The sequence below is a fragment of the Aulostomus chinensis genome, chromosome 4 (genome assembly GCF_037954235.1).
Source record: "Aulostomus chinensis isolate RoL2024-O1b breed Wild chromosome 4, RoL_Achi_v1.0, whole genome shotgun sequence".
Taxonomy (NCBI): domain Eukaryota; kingdom Metazoa; phylum Chordata; class Actinopteri; order Syngnathiformes; family Aulostomidae; genus Aulostomus; species Aulostomus chinensis.
Genome location: NC_141323.1, coordinates 25969388 through 25985659, shown reverse-complemented (window position 1 = coordinate 25985659; position 16272 = coordinate 25969388). Strand labels below are relative to the sequence as shown.

General features: G+C 44.8%; 1 protein-coding gene and 2 non-coding genes across 3 annotated transcripts; 1 reads left to right on the top strand and 2 right to left on the bottom strand.

Moving 5' to 3' along the window:
- Positions 1-213: 213 nt before the first annotated feature.
- trnas-gcu (transfer RNA serine (anticodon GCU)) lies at positions 214-295 on the bottom strand. Its single transcript has one exon. It is a non-coding gene; the product is annotated as a tRNA-Ser (tRNA).
- A 9570-nt stretch (positions 296-9865) lies between these two features.
- Positions 9866-9938, bottom strand: trnak-cuu (transfer RNA lysine (anticodon CUU)). The gene has a single exon. It is a non-coding gene; the product is annotated as a tRNA-Lys (tRNA).
- Positions 9939-15087: 5149 nt separating this feature from the next.
- LOC147264540 (uncharacterized) lies at positions 15088-15720 on the top strand. The gene has a single exon (XM_086202345.1). The coding sequence runs from the start codon at positions 15088-15090 to the stop codon at positions 15718-15720; it is 633 nt and encodes a 210-aa protein (XP_086058471.1).
- The last annotated feature ends 552 nt before the right edge of the window (positions 15721-16272 follow it).

Below are 16272 nucleotides of genomic sequence, written 5' to 3'. Positions count from 1 at the left end.
TCAGCTCTCATCCAAGAGGCGTCTGCAGTTTTCTTCGCTAATATCACTCTGTGGGGGCGGGATCTTCTACAGAGGTGATTGACACATGTGAGCTCTGGGTGTCAGAGTTGTTTTGGTCAGGATGTGAAAGGGAAGTTGACTCAACTGGTATCTGTGTCAGTTAAAAGCCTCACAGTAATTCCATAATCTAGGAGTAGAAACCAGAGTCGCTCACGACGAGGATGGGATTCGAACCCATGCGTGCAGAGCACAATGGATTAGCAGTCCATCGCCTTAACCACTCAGCCACCTCGTCTGCTGACAGCAACCCTGAGCTTTTAAAAAGCTGAACTCTTTGGAGCCTATTTGTCAAAAATGGACCCAGCAGGAGCCACTGAACACAACTCTGACATAATCAGGCTTCTTCCCAGCAGCGTCGTGCTACAGAAGGCAGAATACAGACCATCGACACATCATCAGAGTGAACACCAGCTGATGTTTACAAGTTTAATTCACCTTTTACTACAAAATGACATCCAAGTTCAGATTCTCTTGTCCTGATTGAACAAGTAAATGTTTAAGAAGATGAGAGTACCAGACTTTTTCATCCAAGGAAACAAGCATCCTATCACTGTCCTATGCAGAGTTTCTTTCAAAAAAAAAGTGAGACAACCTCAAGATTTTCTGTTTCCTCTTGTTGGATTTTGCCACAGAGAATCAGAGACAATCAAAAGCTTGTTGGACTTTAATGTTGGAGGACTGAACAAGTCAAGACATCATCAGTTTTACCTTCACAGGTGCTTCATTTACTTTACTTTCAATTTTACAGAGGTAGAACCTGAAATCAAAGCTGTCTGTCAAAAAAAGTGAAAGCTTCACAGGTTGTAATGTTCTTGTCTACCATCTCTGTCTTGTATGGAGCTTCAATCTTTAATAAAAAGACTCGTTGTACATTAATAACATCACTGTGCCTCTGCAGTGAATAAGTCACTCCATCCATTTTCTATACCACTTTTTTGTTAAAGGTTATTGGGGAGGGGGGTGAAATTTGGTGGGAGGCAGGGTTCACCCTGAACAGGTCACCAGTCCACAGGTCCACTGAACAGGTCCCCCATGTGGGATGATGGTGTTGAAGGCAGAGGAGAAGTCCAGGAAGAGAAGGTGGACATAGGAGTTCCTGCTCTCCAGATGGATGAGGGCTGCGTGGACCACTGATGAAATGGCGTCATCAGTGGAGCGGTTTTGCCTGTAGGCGTACTGGTGGGGGGTCCACAGAGACGTCAATGGAGGTGTCTATGTGGGCCTTGACCAGCCTCTTAAAGTACTTCATGACTACTGGGGTGAGTGCAATGGGTCGGTAGTCATTTAGGCCTGTCACTGTGGAGCACTTGGGGACAGGGACAATAGTGACAGTCTTTAGGCAGGTGGGGACAGGTGACAGCGCCAGTGAGGTGTTGAAGATGTCCGCCAGCACCTCGGACAGCTGTTGTGCTCAGTCCTTCAGTACTCACCCAGGGATGTTGTCTGGGCGTGCAGCTTTGCAAGGGTTGGTTCCCTGAAAGGTCTTCCTCACGTCTGCTGTGGTCACACTGAGGGGCGTGTCGTCAGGTGGTAGTGTGACTCTGGTGCTGGGGGGGGGTGTCAGGGTCCTTGAAGCGGAGAAGAAACTGATTGAAGGAGTGAGGCGCTGGACCCGCTCTACTTGTGAAGTGTCATGAGATAACATTTGTTGTGATTTGGCGCTTTACAAATAAAACTTACAACCATCCATCAGGTTTGTGTTTGATGTCTGAATTCTGTCTTTGATCTCTGGGTTCTGAGCATTGATCTCCCGCTTCAGTCTTTGATCTCTGACTGATCCTAAACTAATCAAAGGATCACATCAGCATATTGGTCCAGTCTACAGATGGTGATTTTACCTATTTGAAGCCTTATTTTGTGTTTGATGGCCATTTTTAAAATCACTAATGATTTTTTGACTGAACATCCTGGACACTGTGGTGCCCGATGAGGAGACAACTTGGGTACAAAGTTGAAGAGGAGGGAGAGAAGGATATTTTTGCAGTGTTCCAAGTCAATAATAACTGTGGCAAAATGTCATCATTTTTAAAAATGTCCTCACTAAGATGGTTTGTAATTCTGTCTCTCCCTCATCCTCAGCTGCTGCAGCACTTTAAAGAAAACCTTTGACTCGTGGATCTAACAAAGATCAGATGTTGTCTCCCCCAGAACATCAACACTTTAACGTTGTTGGCAGGACTCCAACCTGAGCAGGGAGACCCCAATGGATTTCTAGTCCATCACCTTCACCACTCGGCCACAACAACCACATTCACACACACATTTGTAAAAGATTCACATTTACACAATTCTTTAAAATTATGTCACAAGCCCATTTGTGTGAGGTGCTTTTTTCAGCATTCCTTTGTTTCCAGGTCTCTAATATGTGCAGAATTACAAAGACAAGCAAGCTTGATCCATCCTGGGCAGGTGATATGAGCCATTGACCACTGGCCAGAGACCCTGGCACAGACGTTGGGGATGGTGACAGAGAGCATTTCTACAATTATATTCTACATTTATAGAATTCTACAATCCTACAATTTCATTGAGCAGATGCTTTTGTCCAGAGCCACTTGCATATGTTTTTGGTGAGTTTGGCCCCTGAGCTCAAGACAGTTGTGACTAATAAAGGACAGCTTCAAATGCAGCTGTGAAGCCTCATTGTCAGCTGGGAGGAACGACAGGTGTCTCCCTCTAGTGGCTCCTCACAGCAACACAAGCCTCATTTCATTCACATGCATCCACCACCTCACTACCAAAGGCCAGTTGGGCCTCCACAGACAGGTGAGTTTCAAGTGTTGGACAAAGGTCTTTAAGATGTTCTTATTAATTCTATAACACCTGAGATTAAAATCTATGGAATTACAACTAACAAGCAGCCAAACACCTGATCAGATGCTCCTTCATGAGGCTGAGGAGAATCAATCTGAACTGGGATGAAGAAAATTAATTGAGAGGAGAAACCTACTGATTGGATGACATGGACCCACCTGATCCATGTCAGCCTTGTTGGAGCAGAAAGAGGTGGATCAGAGGAATCAGTGGATCAAGACTCAGGTGTCAGATGAAGAATCTCTTCATTCACAATGGAGTCAGAGAAATCTTCCAACGTGAACTTGACAGACCATTTTATACCAAAGACAGGCTGTGTGTGTGTGTGTGTGTGTGTGTGGGGGGGGGGGGGGGCGGGACAATGGCTTAAGGGAGCTCCAGGTAGCTGGTTTGAACTGGTCCCTCATCTCTGTGAGTAGAAACCATCTGAGGTGGAGGGTGAAGATCTGCTTTGACCTCCTGATCTCCCAGTAAAGCCAATATAGATGTTGAGCTTGGAGGAGTTGATGGCCTCCTTCATCTTCTTGTTGGAGATGTTTGCTAAACTCAGCACCACCATAGATCAGAGGAAAGTCCACTTGTAAGCTGGACACTGGAGTTTCTAGTGAACTGCAGGATCTTAGTTGTGGTGGCAGAAGGCCTGTTCCAAGAGCTGGGCTCGCATTCATGATCAGGCTTCATAATGGTTCTGGACCACTGAGTGATAGAAGCTGATCCTGGGGCAGCAGAAGACAAATATAGAGACGAAAAGACAAAAGACAGAGAGAAAGGAGGGAGAGAATGACAAAAAGATGGGAACAAGATGAGGGTGAAAGACAAGCAGAGAGAAAGACAGGGGGACAGGGGGATGGAAGACAGACACACAACCAACAACAGCAACAGCAGCAATAATAGTATTGATATTGACCTGTTATTGATGTTTTCATGTGAAAGTGGCATATTTAAGATAAAAGACACTGTTAGAACAGAAAGCTCCATAAAACCCACCAACAAGAGGTGTCTGGTACAGATGTGGAATTATTGGCTCACACAATGTTGAGGCAACTGGGAAGAAGACAAACAAAAAAGGCTTGTGTGATTCAGACATTCATCAAAAATGGTCCTGTAGAACTGTTCAATGTGTCATGACTTCAGAAGCTCAAATCCTCTCTAAGTTCTAGTGAGAGTGGAAGAGATTATAAAATGAGAGAAGCAGGGCCCTCACTCAGAGCTGAAACAGCTCAGTTGGGAGAGCGTTCGACTGAAGATCTAAAGGTCCCTGGTCCGATCCCAGGTTTCAGCAGATGAACAGCATTGACTTTACTTTCCAGTGGAGGAACTGCAGACATGAAGGAGACTAACATCTTGTCCTGTGCATTCTTATGACATTCAAGACATTTTTGGAGCCTCTTGTTGGATTTTGCCACAGAGAATCAAAGCCAATCAAAAGCATGGTGGACTTTAACATGGAGGATTGAACAAGTCAAGAAAGCAGCAGTTTGACCTTCACAGGTGTTTCTTTTCCTGTCTAAATGCTGTAGAAAGAGCCTGAGTAGCACAGACGGTAGAGCATCAGACTTTTAATTTGAGGGTCCAGGGTTCAGGTCCCTGTTCAGGTGCTGTGGATGTTCCAGTGTTTGACAACATGGTACTGGATGAAGTTTAGTGTTGAACAAACTGTCATCATCAAAAGTAGAAGTGTTCTTGTCTTGAGACTGTCGCTGCAGGTCAAATGTGAAGAACCAGCATCTCCCATTTTGCAAAAAGTTAAATTTTTCTAACTGTTCAATTGGAAAGTATTTTCAGATTCAAGAAGTGATCAAGAGAAACAGGAAAATCCCTCTAAACACAGCAAACTCCATCCATTAATCCATTTTCTACAGTTTTTCCTGTTCAGGGTCTCAGAGGGAACTGCGGCCTGTCCCAGCAGCCTCAGTACAAGAGGAGGGGTTCACCCTGGACAGGTCGCCAGTCCATCACAGGGCCAGGTGAAAGTGCCAACCACTGTCACTGTATAGCAGAGTTACATATGGTGTACCACAGGGTTCAGTTTTAGGACCGATTCTCTTCACTCTTTACATGCTCCCATTAGGTGACATAATCCGGAAGCACTCGATCAACTTCCACTGTTATGCAGATGACACACAACTTTACTTGTCGATGGAGCCAGACGACACAAGCCAGCTTACTCATCTGCAAGACTGCCTGAAAGACATTAAATCCTGGATGTCCTCTAACTTCTTAATGCTCAATTCAGATAAAACTGAGGTAATCATTTTTGGACCGAAACACCACAGGGACACACTCTTGAATCGGATCTCTACTCTAGATGGCATCACCCTAACTCCGAGTACAACTGCAAGGAACCTTGGGGTCATTTTTGACCAGGACCTTTCCTTCAGCTCCCACATAAAGCATGTGACTAGGACCGCCTTCTTCCATCTGCGAAGTATCGCTAAGATTAGGAATATCCTTTCCCAGAGTGATGCTGAAAAACTGGTGCATGCATTTATCACTTCTCGGCTGGACTACTGCAACTCTCTCCTGTCAGGATGTCCTAAATACTCCCTAAAGAGTCTCCAGCTGGTCCAGAACGCTGCAGCGAGGGTTTTGACGGGAGTTAAGAAGAGAGAACACATCTCTCCCACTTTAGCTTCCCTCCACTGGCTTCCTGTAGGATCTAGAATCGACTTCAAAGTCCTTCTGCTGACTTATAAGGCTCTCAATGATAAAGCTCCATCCTATTTGAAAGAGCTCATTAGTCCGTACTGTCCGACCAGAGCGCTCCGCTCCCAGAATGCAGGTCTTTTAGTGATTCCCAGTATCAATAAAAACAGACTGGGAGGTAGAGCCTTTAGTTACCGGGCTCCTCTACTTTGGAACCAGCTCTCTCCATGGGTCAGAGAGGCAGACACTTTAACTACGTTTAAGTCCAGGCTTAAGACCTTCCTCTATGACAGAGCCTTCAGCTAGGACTGGTTCAGGTAGCTCTGAACCATTGATAGCTATGCTGCTACAGGCTTAGACTGCTGGGGGACACATCAGGTTACATGGAGCCCTTCCCTCCTCTCCTCTCCTCTCCCCCTCTCTCCTCCTCTCCTCCCTGCACATTTTTGGAACTGTCACTACCACTACTTGTTGCACTTTGTAGTTTGGCCTTGGTGTCTCGCAGTCTCTCTGTGTTTCCACAGATCCACCAGAGCCCCAACCGCCGCCTGCATCGCCCCCCCCCCCCTCTTATTCCCTACTGTTACACTGGCCTGCGCTCCCCTTCCATGAACCAGTCTGCCATCCAGTCCCCCATCAAGCTGGCTTGCTCTCCCTGCCTCCCCTACCAGAAGCTTCCTTCTTCAGCTGTTATTAACATTTCCGTGTTTCCCACATTTTGTATTGTAAACTGTTTTCTTGTCTGTAACAACATCTACTGCACGTCTGTCCGTCCTGGGTGAGGGATCCCTCCTCTGTTGCTCACCCTGAGGTTTCTCAGATTTTTCCCTGTTAAAAGGGTTTTCTATGGAGTTTTTCCTCAGTCGATGTGAGGGTCTAAGGGCAGAGGATGTTGTTATGATGCCATGTGAAGCCCTTTGAGACAAACTGTTTGTGAAAATGGGCTATACAAATAAAATTGCCTTGCCTTGCACTGCACCACCGTGCCACCCCTACTAGTCGTCTACATATCAGTGTTCTCAGTATTGCACTGACATTCACATCAGTATTGTGCTTATATTTTATTTCCTGGCTCTTCAAGCCTCCTATTATGCTGAAGTTGATTGCTTCAGTGACCAGGAGACGTTATCATTGGCAGCTAGTTTACTATTATTGCTGCTGCTGTTGTTGTTGTTGGTTGTGTGTCTGTCTTCCATCCCCCTGTCCCTTTGTCTTTCTCTCTGCTTGTCTTGCACCCTCATCTTGTTCCCCATCTTTTTGTCATTCTCTCCCTCCTTTCTCTCTGTCTTTTGTCTTTTCTTCTCTATATTTGTCTTCTGCTGTCTGTCCTGTCCTGCTCTCTTTCAACAACCAACCAGTCAAAGCAGACGTCCGGTTAAAAAAAATTATCATAAAAGAACTCTTGATTTGATTTGGCTTGAGACATGAAGAAGATAGGATTTTTTTTACTCTTAATTTTAGAAGCATTTACAGATTCATGAAAAGATCATCAATCAGTGTAGTATTTCAGACAGACTTCTGGTCCGTGAGGACGAGGAATCCAGCACAGATCCACAGAACTCCAACTGCCATCTTTGATGATTCCTTTACAGTCTGTAGGGTGGAGAGATCCTACTGAGTCTGGCTTTGAATGTTTGTCTGTGGATGTGTTAACCCTGTCATGGACTGGTGACCTGTCCAGGGTGAACACGGCCTGTCGCCCAAAAGCTGCTTGGATAGGCTCCACCCCCTCCATGACCCTGAACAGGATAAGCAGAAGAAAATGGATAGAAGTCATGACACATTGAACAGTTCTCCAGGACCATTTTCGATGAATGTCTGAATCACATAAGCCTTTTTTGTTTGTCTTCTTCCCAGTTGCCTCAACATTGTGTGAGCCAATAATTCCACATCTGTACCAGACACACCTCTTGTTGGTGGGTTTATGGATCTTTCTGTTCTAACAGTGTCTTTTATCTTGCTTTTATCTTTTATCTTTTGGATCTTTTCTTTATATCTGCATTCTGTGGTGCACGGTGGCTCTGGAAGAGCGCTCTATCTAACTATTTTAACTGTACCCCCCCCCTACAACGAAAATAAAAGATTCTGATTCTGATTCTGACACACACACACACACACACACACACACACACACACACACACACACACACGCACACACACGTGTATAAACATGATGTTCCGAATGTTTCACTGTCTGTGGTTGTCCATCTTTCCTTGCCTCTTCACTGTCATTGTCAGAACTCTGAGCAATCTTCCTCTCTAGGTGATGTCTCTGAGTGATGATGATTGCTGTCTGTTCAACCAGCTTCATTTGTTGATATCTGAGAAGGACTGAAGACAGCAAAGTGTGCTGATTGGCAAACAACCCCACAAAGGTCAAAGGTCACTGCTCTGAGGCAGACCAGTTTACTATCACCAGGGGTGCACATAAGCAGTCCGCATGCGCGAATGGTTAAGGAACCTGGACAAATGCGCTCGGCTTCAAAGGCTTTTATACGCTTTTGCGTACCGACTGCTACCGACCGCGGGCAAAAGCACTTCTCAAAATGTCAAACAGACAGGCCCCGCTAAATAATTATTTTCGTGTTTCGTACGCAAAAGCGTATAAAAGCCTTTGAAGCCGAGCGCATTTGTCCAGGTTCCTTACGCATGCGTGCATGCGGACCGCTTATGTGCTCCCCTGACTATAACAGTGGTGACACCATCCACTGCTGGCGCTCTCTTCAGTGCTTCTTGTTTCTGCCCTTTGTGCTTGAGCTCCTAGAGCAGCTGGTCCGGCTCTCCCCCTTTTCTATTCCACTAATTTTTTTTTTTATTTTCTATTTTTGTAATTCATCATCAATCTCAGCTCACGGTCGCTACACTCTTGACCTCCTGTGAGCCTTGAATCTCCATCCTGACCAGCAAAGAGAAGCCACCTTTGTGTTGGAGAAGAGCAGCTTAGTCGAGGAAGCCAGCAGCCTGAGACCAGAGGGTAGCGAATCAACGCGCTTCCCTTCTTCATCGAGCGAATGTCAGCGGGAGCCACGGTCGACGAGGTGGAGGCTTTGGAAGCCGTCCTCCCTCCAGTTCATTGGAGAGGCATCGTACATCGATGGGAGAATACAGCTGAGAACGTCAGCCGGTTACATTGGTTTTCACCTATTCAGGCCTGGACTCCTGTCTCACTGCCAAACTCCGCCTGACTCCGTAGAGCTGGTCAGCCTCCACTCAGTCCTCTTCATTTGTTTGGAGGTCACTATCGTTCATCCTACACACCTTTCCACCTGCCTCTTTGCCGTCTACTTGAAGCTCAGATAAATGGAGGCTAATTCATCCCTGCTACTCAATAAGTGCTTTAATTACTCTGCTGGAATTATCACTCTGTCTTAAGTGTTTTCTTAATTGTATTAAATCCTCTTTAATTTCCAAGAAGTGTTCCAACTCATTCATGCATGCAAGCCACTGATCCACAAGGACTCATTGATGAGCTTAAACCTGAGACTGATCGTTTCTCATTGGACGAGACAAAAATGCAACGAGTGGAGCCCCGAGTAACAACTGGATAAAACATTCTAAAGATACGCCGTCATCACCAGTTTATCAAGTCATGACACTCTTTTTATATCATCTTTTTATATCATCCAACATCCTCAGGGACTATCATTGAAGAAGCTCTATTTAATATAAGATGCATAAAATCACACCACATTAAGCAGGCTAATGAAAAATAAATCAAATGTAAAAATGCTTTATTTTAAGATCTAGAATATCTTGTGAATATCTGGAGCTTAATTCCAGCAGCAGACCTCCTCTGGTGATGGAATTTATATTTGACATGTTTACCATTAAATGAGACACATTTGCAGTCCATTGAAATCTACTTGTGTTCATGGTGAGTTGATTTCTAAAGATGAGCTGACAGAATCTACGTTTAGGGAGGAACCACCATATCCAGGGGTCTGGACCTTTTTGTAGTCAGAGCCATGAAAGTAGCAGACTAAGCTAGCAGACATTAGCATTGAGAAGAAACTGATACCTGGAGCCTACTTTTGGGTCTGGTCAAGTGATAACAAAATAGTGTGACATTGTTGTCAGACTGACGCCTTCTCCACACTGACCAAACACCGCCTTATGGCATTATGGGAAATTTCTGCTTGGCTCGTGTCCATCAATACACACAAAGAAATTTCTCCAGAGTCAGTATGGATAGTGGATACAATTGAGTACATAGTGGTTTTTCATTCTGAGTCAGGTGCAGCTTCAGACACAGCCTGTGTTCATGTTGTTTATTCATTGATTCTCCTTACAATTCACAATCACAGCTGCAGAAAGTGAGAGGACAAGCAGTGATGTTGAAGATGAACGCCCAACGTGGGGCTTGAACCCACGACCCTGAGATTAAGAGTCTCATGCTCTACCGACTGAGCTAGTCAGGCTACATCTGAGTAGCTTCAATAGCATGAACTGATCAGAGTGAGAGACGTTTGCTGCACACAAGCAATTAATCAGACTCACAGTCACATGAGCAATCACATGATTAATGAATGACAACAAACACACCTTCATCTTTGACAAAACAGTAAAATAAAAGGTGAATCACAGATGAGACACCAGTGGTAAAAACACTAAAGTGCTGTCAAGGAGAAACAGGATACGACCAAACACACACACAAGTTACAGAGAGAGAACTCTCCCAGAAGGAACCACTCAAAGGAGAACCATAGACATCATCAGGCTGTATGACCTCATCAATATGAGACAGGTGGATAGGAAACAAGCTCAGAGATGTCAGAAACATGACATCCAAGTGGTGAGAAAGCTTCAACTGGTGAGGTTCCAGAACCAAGAGCGAGGTGGAGCCTGCATCACCTACTGGGAGCTTTTTGTCAAAGGTTCAACTTTGATTTGAATGCTTTTCGAGAGACAACGTGCAGGGAGGGAATTTGGTGATGAAGAACAAGTTCCTCTCAGCTTTAAATGGAGTTTTCCAGGAGTCAAAGAGACACTCCTCTGATCCGTTGTCAGATGTGTTCTCATTGCACCACAGCCCTACAGGTTGAGGGTTCTGATCCTAGTCAGACACATTCACTATCATGCTGCTGAGCCTGAAGGGAGGATGAATAAAGGAGTGTCTGAGAGAGCTTCAACAGACAAACTGTCCACTTTAACAACAAATACTAGTCAGTATTCATGTTGCTGCCGTGACCCGGATTTAAACCAGGGTTGCTGCAGCCACAACACAGAGTACTGACCACTATAGGATCACGGCCTCCTGGAGGCTGAGGTTTGAGCTTCTATGTCTTTGTCTCATTGAGAGATCAAAGACAATTTGTGTCTACAAAGAAATCATTGAGAAATCAAGGAGAGATCAAAGAAAGAATTCTAAGATCAAACACAAAACTCAAGATTCAAAGATTAAAGATTCAAAGTGTTTGTTGTCATATGTACAGTATAGAAACATATATTCCTTATGCTAGGAATATAAAAAGAAATTACTTTTTTTGGATAAATTTCCAATAAACAATGACAGTAGAGAAGTGAGGAAACAGTGCAATTAAACAGTACTGTGCCAAATATTTGAGTATTGCAAAAACAAAAATTGTTCACGTGTAGGCCGAGTTCAAGTAGGGTCCTGAGGTAGTTTTGTTAGGAGTTTAGGAGTCTGATTGCAGAGGGAAAGAAAGACTTCTTTCGTCTTGTGGTTCTGCATTTCTCACTTCTGTCCCTCCGGCCTGAGGGTAGAAGTGTGAACAGACGTGTTGGGGTGGGTGGGGTCCTTCAAGATGGAGGCAGCTCTGCTGTGGACTGTGGTGGTCGATGCTCTGCAGGGGGGGCAGTGGAGTCCTGGTGGTCTCCTCAGCAGTCTCCACCACTCTCTGCAGGCGTTTGCGGTCCATAGCAGCAGCACTGCCGTACCACGCTGTGATGCAGCTGCTCAGATGCTCTCAGTGATGCAGCTGTAGAAGTTGCTGAGGATCTTAGGCGACATGTCAAATTTCCTCAGCCTCCAAAGGAAGTACAGCCACTGTTGTGCCTTCTTCACCAGCTGTGTGGAGTTAAGTGTCCAGGTGAGGTCCTGGCTGATGTGGACACCCAGGTATTTGAAGCTGCACACCCTCTCCACTTCAAGCTCCTGGATGAACAGTGGCTGCTGAGGTCTCCTCTCCTTCCTCATGTCCACAATCATCTCCTTAGTCTTGACTTGTCAGAGCAGGAAATAAACCACTGAAACTGATAGGGAAGCACCAGACAGGCTTGTGTGAGGGATGTCAGGAAGAGGAGCAGGTGGAGCAGGGATATCTGAGGTGGCAGTAGGGGACACAGGTGAGGGATGAGGAGTTTAATGATAGACATGATGGTCGAATATTGTAGTAGATCTGGTTAGGATCGGAAGAAGACTGGAAGTGACTGTTTGGTCCACACTCTGGAACAGAAGGTGGCGGGAATGGGCAAATAAGCTGGATGCCAACCGAAGAAGAAGAAGAAGGAGAGGAAGATGAAGAAACATAAGAAAGCGGGACATTTTCAAAAAAGGAAAGAAGGAGAAGTCCGTGAACCCCCGATCTCGGTCTGTGTTTCCTGAAGGCTGAGTGGCGCCAGTAGAGCCGCAACATGTGCGCCACGCAGCTTCTGCGGGTGTCTGTCCAGGAGCGGATCCTCGCCGCCGCTGAAGACTTCCTGCTGCAGCTGGGAGAAGGAGACTCAGCGGCTGGAGTCCCGGTGCTGAGAGCGCTGCTCACCGAGCGGCTGGCGGCGGCCGCGGAGCAGATCGTGGCTCTGCTGGAGGAAACCGTGGCGGAGTACGAGCGGGAGAACCGCCGGCGGAGGTTGCTGCTCGATGCCGTGCTGAAGCCCCGAGTCAGGCTCTACAGAGCAGGTGAGTCCCCGCCAGGGACCTGCTGGGCCCCGAATTCAGCCCAGGAAGTGGAGCTGCAGCAGGGCCGGTTCTAGACAGGCATATGTAAGGGGGCAGACAGAAATGGGAAGGGGGCACATGGTGGTGATGGAGGTTGGAAAGAGTGTGGTGGGGTGGAGGGGTGGGGGTGTTAGGTGGTTCTCTGGATAACTGATTTTGTCATGTAACTGGATTGCTCTTTATCAGACCTTTACCCTAAGACCGGTCCAACTTGGTCCCACTTGTCCCACATGAAGGTTAAAGCCCAGTTCACAAGATTTTAGGCGTCGGCGACTTTCCTCCCCCAAATCAAGGTGAGGCACTAACCACCGCCGCGACAAAAGTAATGAGGTGTGAACAGCTCAAAGACAGTGGACTGGGAGGTCGCATGCGACATCTGCGAAAAAACTGGACATTCTAGCACTGCTAGATATCAGGACTAATCACAGTGACGTAAACGGAGCTGCAGACACTGGAGGTACGTGAACCCAGATGAAAAGAGCTCTGGCAGTGGGGGAGTCACGCATAGAAAACAACAACAACAAAAATGACGAGAGGCATGGATTCTATGGGGTTTGTGATATCCTTGGACACAGGAAAAAGAAAACTAAAAAAAAAAATTCTTCCTCAGATCACACCAACTAAATCTTGACATCTACCTTCACTGGATGGCCTGTATCAAACATATTCAAACCCAACAATAACACTTGTCACTATTGCCAATATCAACAAAACAAAAAGGGTAGGCCAAGTTATTCGAGAAAAATTCCTTCACCAAGACTTGAAAAACAAAACTGATAAATAGAAAATAGATAAAATAAAGAATAAAATAAAACATCCATCCAGATCTTGACAACCAACAACATAAAATTTATCTTCATTGGATGGTCTAATTCGTAGATTAATTTGCAAAATAAAGTAATAAAATAAGACCTCTCAATAAAGCCAATATCAACAAAACTAAAAAGGGTCAGCATTGTATTAAATCTCTTTTTCTGTCTTTTCGTCTCATTTTAAGCTTGTTTGTTTTGCAAGCACCTGAACAGCTCCACTCTCCTTTCTCATCAATCCATTCTACAACAACAGTCTCCTGTTTCCCTTTGCAGAACTCTATCAAATCCTCCATATCCAAGTCATTTGTGATGGACTTCTCATGGACCAACATCACCTGTTCCTCTTTCTTTTATGGAACATGGTGCGATTGTAGGGGGTTAGGAGCCGTGACAAAGTAGAGAAGGAACTCTCCCAAGATGCTGAAGACGCATCAGTGACAGGGCACGGACTCAGGAGGGAAAGAGTGAGAAGAGGTGTAACCTCTCATCTCATTGGTGCCTTTTCCAGTGGATTTTTCAGTTACTGTAGTAACTCTTGTTCATACTCAGTTTGTGGGGAATCTGTTATTTTCTTAAGGGAGAGAGAGAAAGAAAATCTTCATATTCTGAGTGCAACTGAACGCAGCAGAAGTCAGTGTTGGTGCTGAAACCTGACAGGCTCCATCTTGGGTCGTTTGCATCCAAACAGTGATTGGAAGTTGACGGAGGGTAGTGGAGCTGGGAGGGGTGTGTGTGTGTGTGTGTGTGTGTGTGTGCGCGCTGTGCAGCCTAAGAAGATACACACACACACACACACACACACACACACAGCTGAGTGACAGAGAGATGAGAGGAAGCTGATACTGGATCACTCACATTTTTCAGCTACTTTAGATAATTTTGTCAACTCTTAAAGTAGTAATTTTGTGCACACACTTCAGCAGTGTCTCTGTCTCCAGGACCACAGCTGTACTAGTTTGTTTTCTTATGTGTGTGTCTTTAAAAAAACTTTCAAAAATTAACATAATAATAATGTAAATAAAGTAAATGTGTACATCAAAATGGATGTTTTGGCAGCTAACTTGAAATTAACAATTACAGAAAAACAAAATATATTAATGATGTTAATTGGTTCATGAATGTAATCTACAAAAAAGCTTTCCTTCACAAGAAAATAAACAGATAAATTAAAAGCAACCTAAAACTATTGGCTTCTTCCCTGTTACACTCCTGATTTAATATAAAGCCTCCAAAGAAATGCATACAACATTATAATTAACACTTCAACATTAAAACACAGTCAGCACACACACACACACACACACACACACACACACACACACACACACACACACATTTCAGCAGTCTCTCTCTCCTGCAGCAAGTCACATGATATCCAAATGAGTCACGTCAGAATTAACCAATGTTACAGTCGCTTTAGAGAACAAAATACAAAGGCAAAACTCATGCAGACACAAATGAAGCCTTATTTTTTCATTTAAATGCAGTTTCAGTCCAGATCAATGAGTCTTGAGCTGCTAGCTTGTCAGCTAAACACAGAGCATCACAACACTTAGCAGGACCAGAGCAGGAGTCGTTTTGCCGGCTTGAACTGATGTCACTATTGCAGCTCTTTGAGAGCACAAGGAACTCTTTTGCTCAAGACAGAATTTGCTTCAGAAATCGAGGCCAGGACAGGAAGTGACTCATTGCAGCTCAAAAGAGCAAAAAGTAAAGACTGAAAGAGAATCAGAGATCATCAAGAATGTGATGTTATGTCCTTCTGAATCTCAAACAGAAGTCAGTGAGGATGAGCATCCGTTTCAGTGCTCCACATGTAGTACAAGTTTTAGAAACAGAGGGAGTTTGGATGAACACATGAGAAAACACACTGGGGAGAACATGTTCCCATGCTCCGTTTGTGGCAGGAGATTCTCAAAGGGATATTTGACCACACACATGAGAATACACACTGGAGAGAAACCATTCCCCTGCTCAGTTTGTGACACAAGATTCTCAGAAAAGAGATATCTGAAAAGACACATGAGAACACATACGAGAGAGAAACCATTCCCCTGGTCAGTTTGTGGCACAAGATTCTCAGAAAAGAGATATCTGAAAAACCACATGAGAACACACACTGGGGAGAAACCATTCCCCTGCTCCATTTGTGGCAAAACATTCTCAGTTAAGGGACATCTGAAAACACACATGAGCATGCACACTGGGGAGAAACCAGTCACCTGCCCTGTTTGTGGCAAAAGATTCTCACAAAAGGGACAAATAACAAGGCACATGAGAACGCACACTGTGGAGAAACCATTAACCTGCTCAGTTTGTGGCAAAAGATGGTCAGAAAAGGGAAATCTAGAAAAGCACATGAGAACGCACACCGGAGAGAAACCATTTCCCTGCTCAGTTTGTGGTAAAAGATTCTCAGTAAAGGGAAACTGGAAAAGACACATAAGAACACACACTGGGGAGAAAACATTTGTCAAAATGTGGCACTGAAGCTGTGACAAAAGAGTGGGAGACGCAGGTTGAAAGCCAATTAATGAATGTATTTAACAAAACAAAAAAAAACACACAACGATGAACCAAAAATGGGCCCAGGTGCTTCCAACTAGGAGGAATGAACAGCTCCCCACCCTCCAGATACCTGCTGCAACACCAGAAACATCATGAAAGACATGAGGTTCCACGTGACTTCAGTTCAACCTGTGTTGGGAGCTAACTTGCTGTATGGGCTGAAACCAGGTTACTTTTGGATGCTGCAAAAATACATCCCTGCAATCATTCAAATAATTATCATACAAGAACATACATCAGGTTTGTATTTTCAAAAGCAGGCAGAAAGATTTTAAACACAACTCTGGATTTTACTGGAGGCCAGTGCAGCGAAGCTAAGACTTGGGTGGTGTGGTCTCTCCTCCTAGTTTCTGTCAATACACGTGCAGGTGCATTCTGGACCAGCTGCAGTCTTCAACCACTTGTTGGTGCAGCCTGATAATAAAGAGTTACAATAGTCCAGCCTAGAAGTAACAAATGCATGGACTATTTTTT

Coding starts and splice junctions, on each gene's coding strand:
- LOC147264540 (XM_086202345.1), top strand. CDS start 15,088: ATGAGAAAACACACTGGGGAGAACATGTTCCCATGCTCCGTTTGTGGC.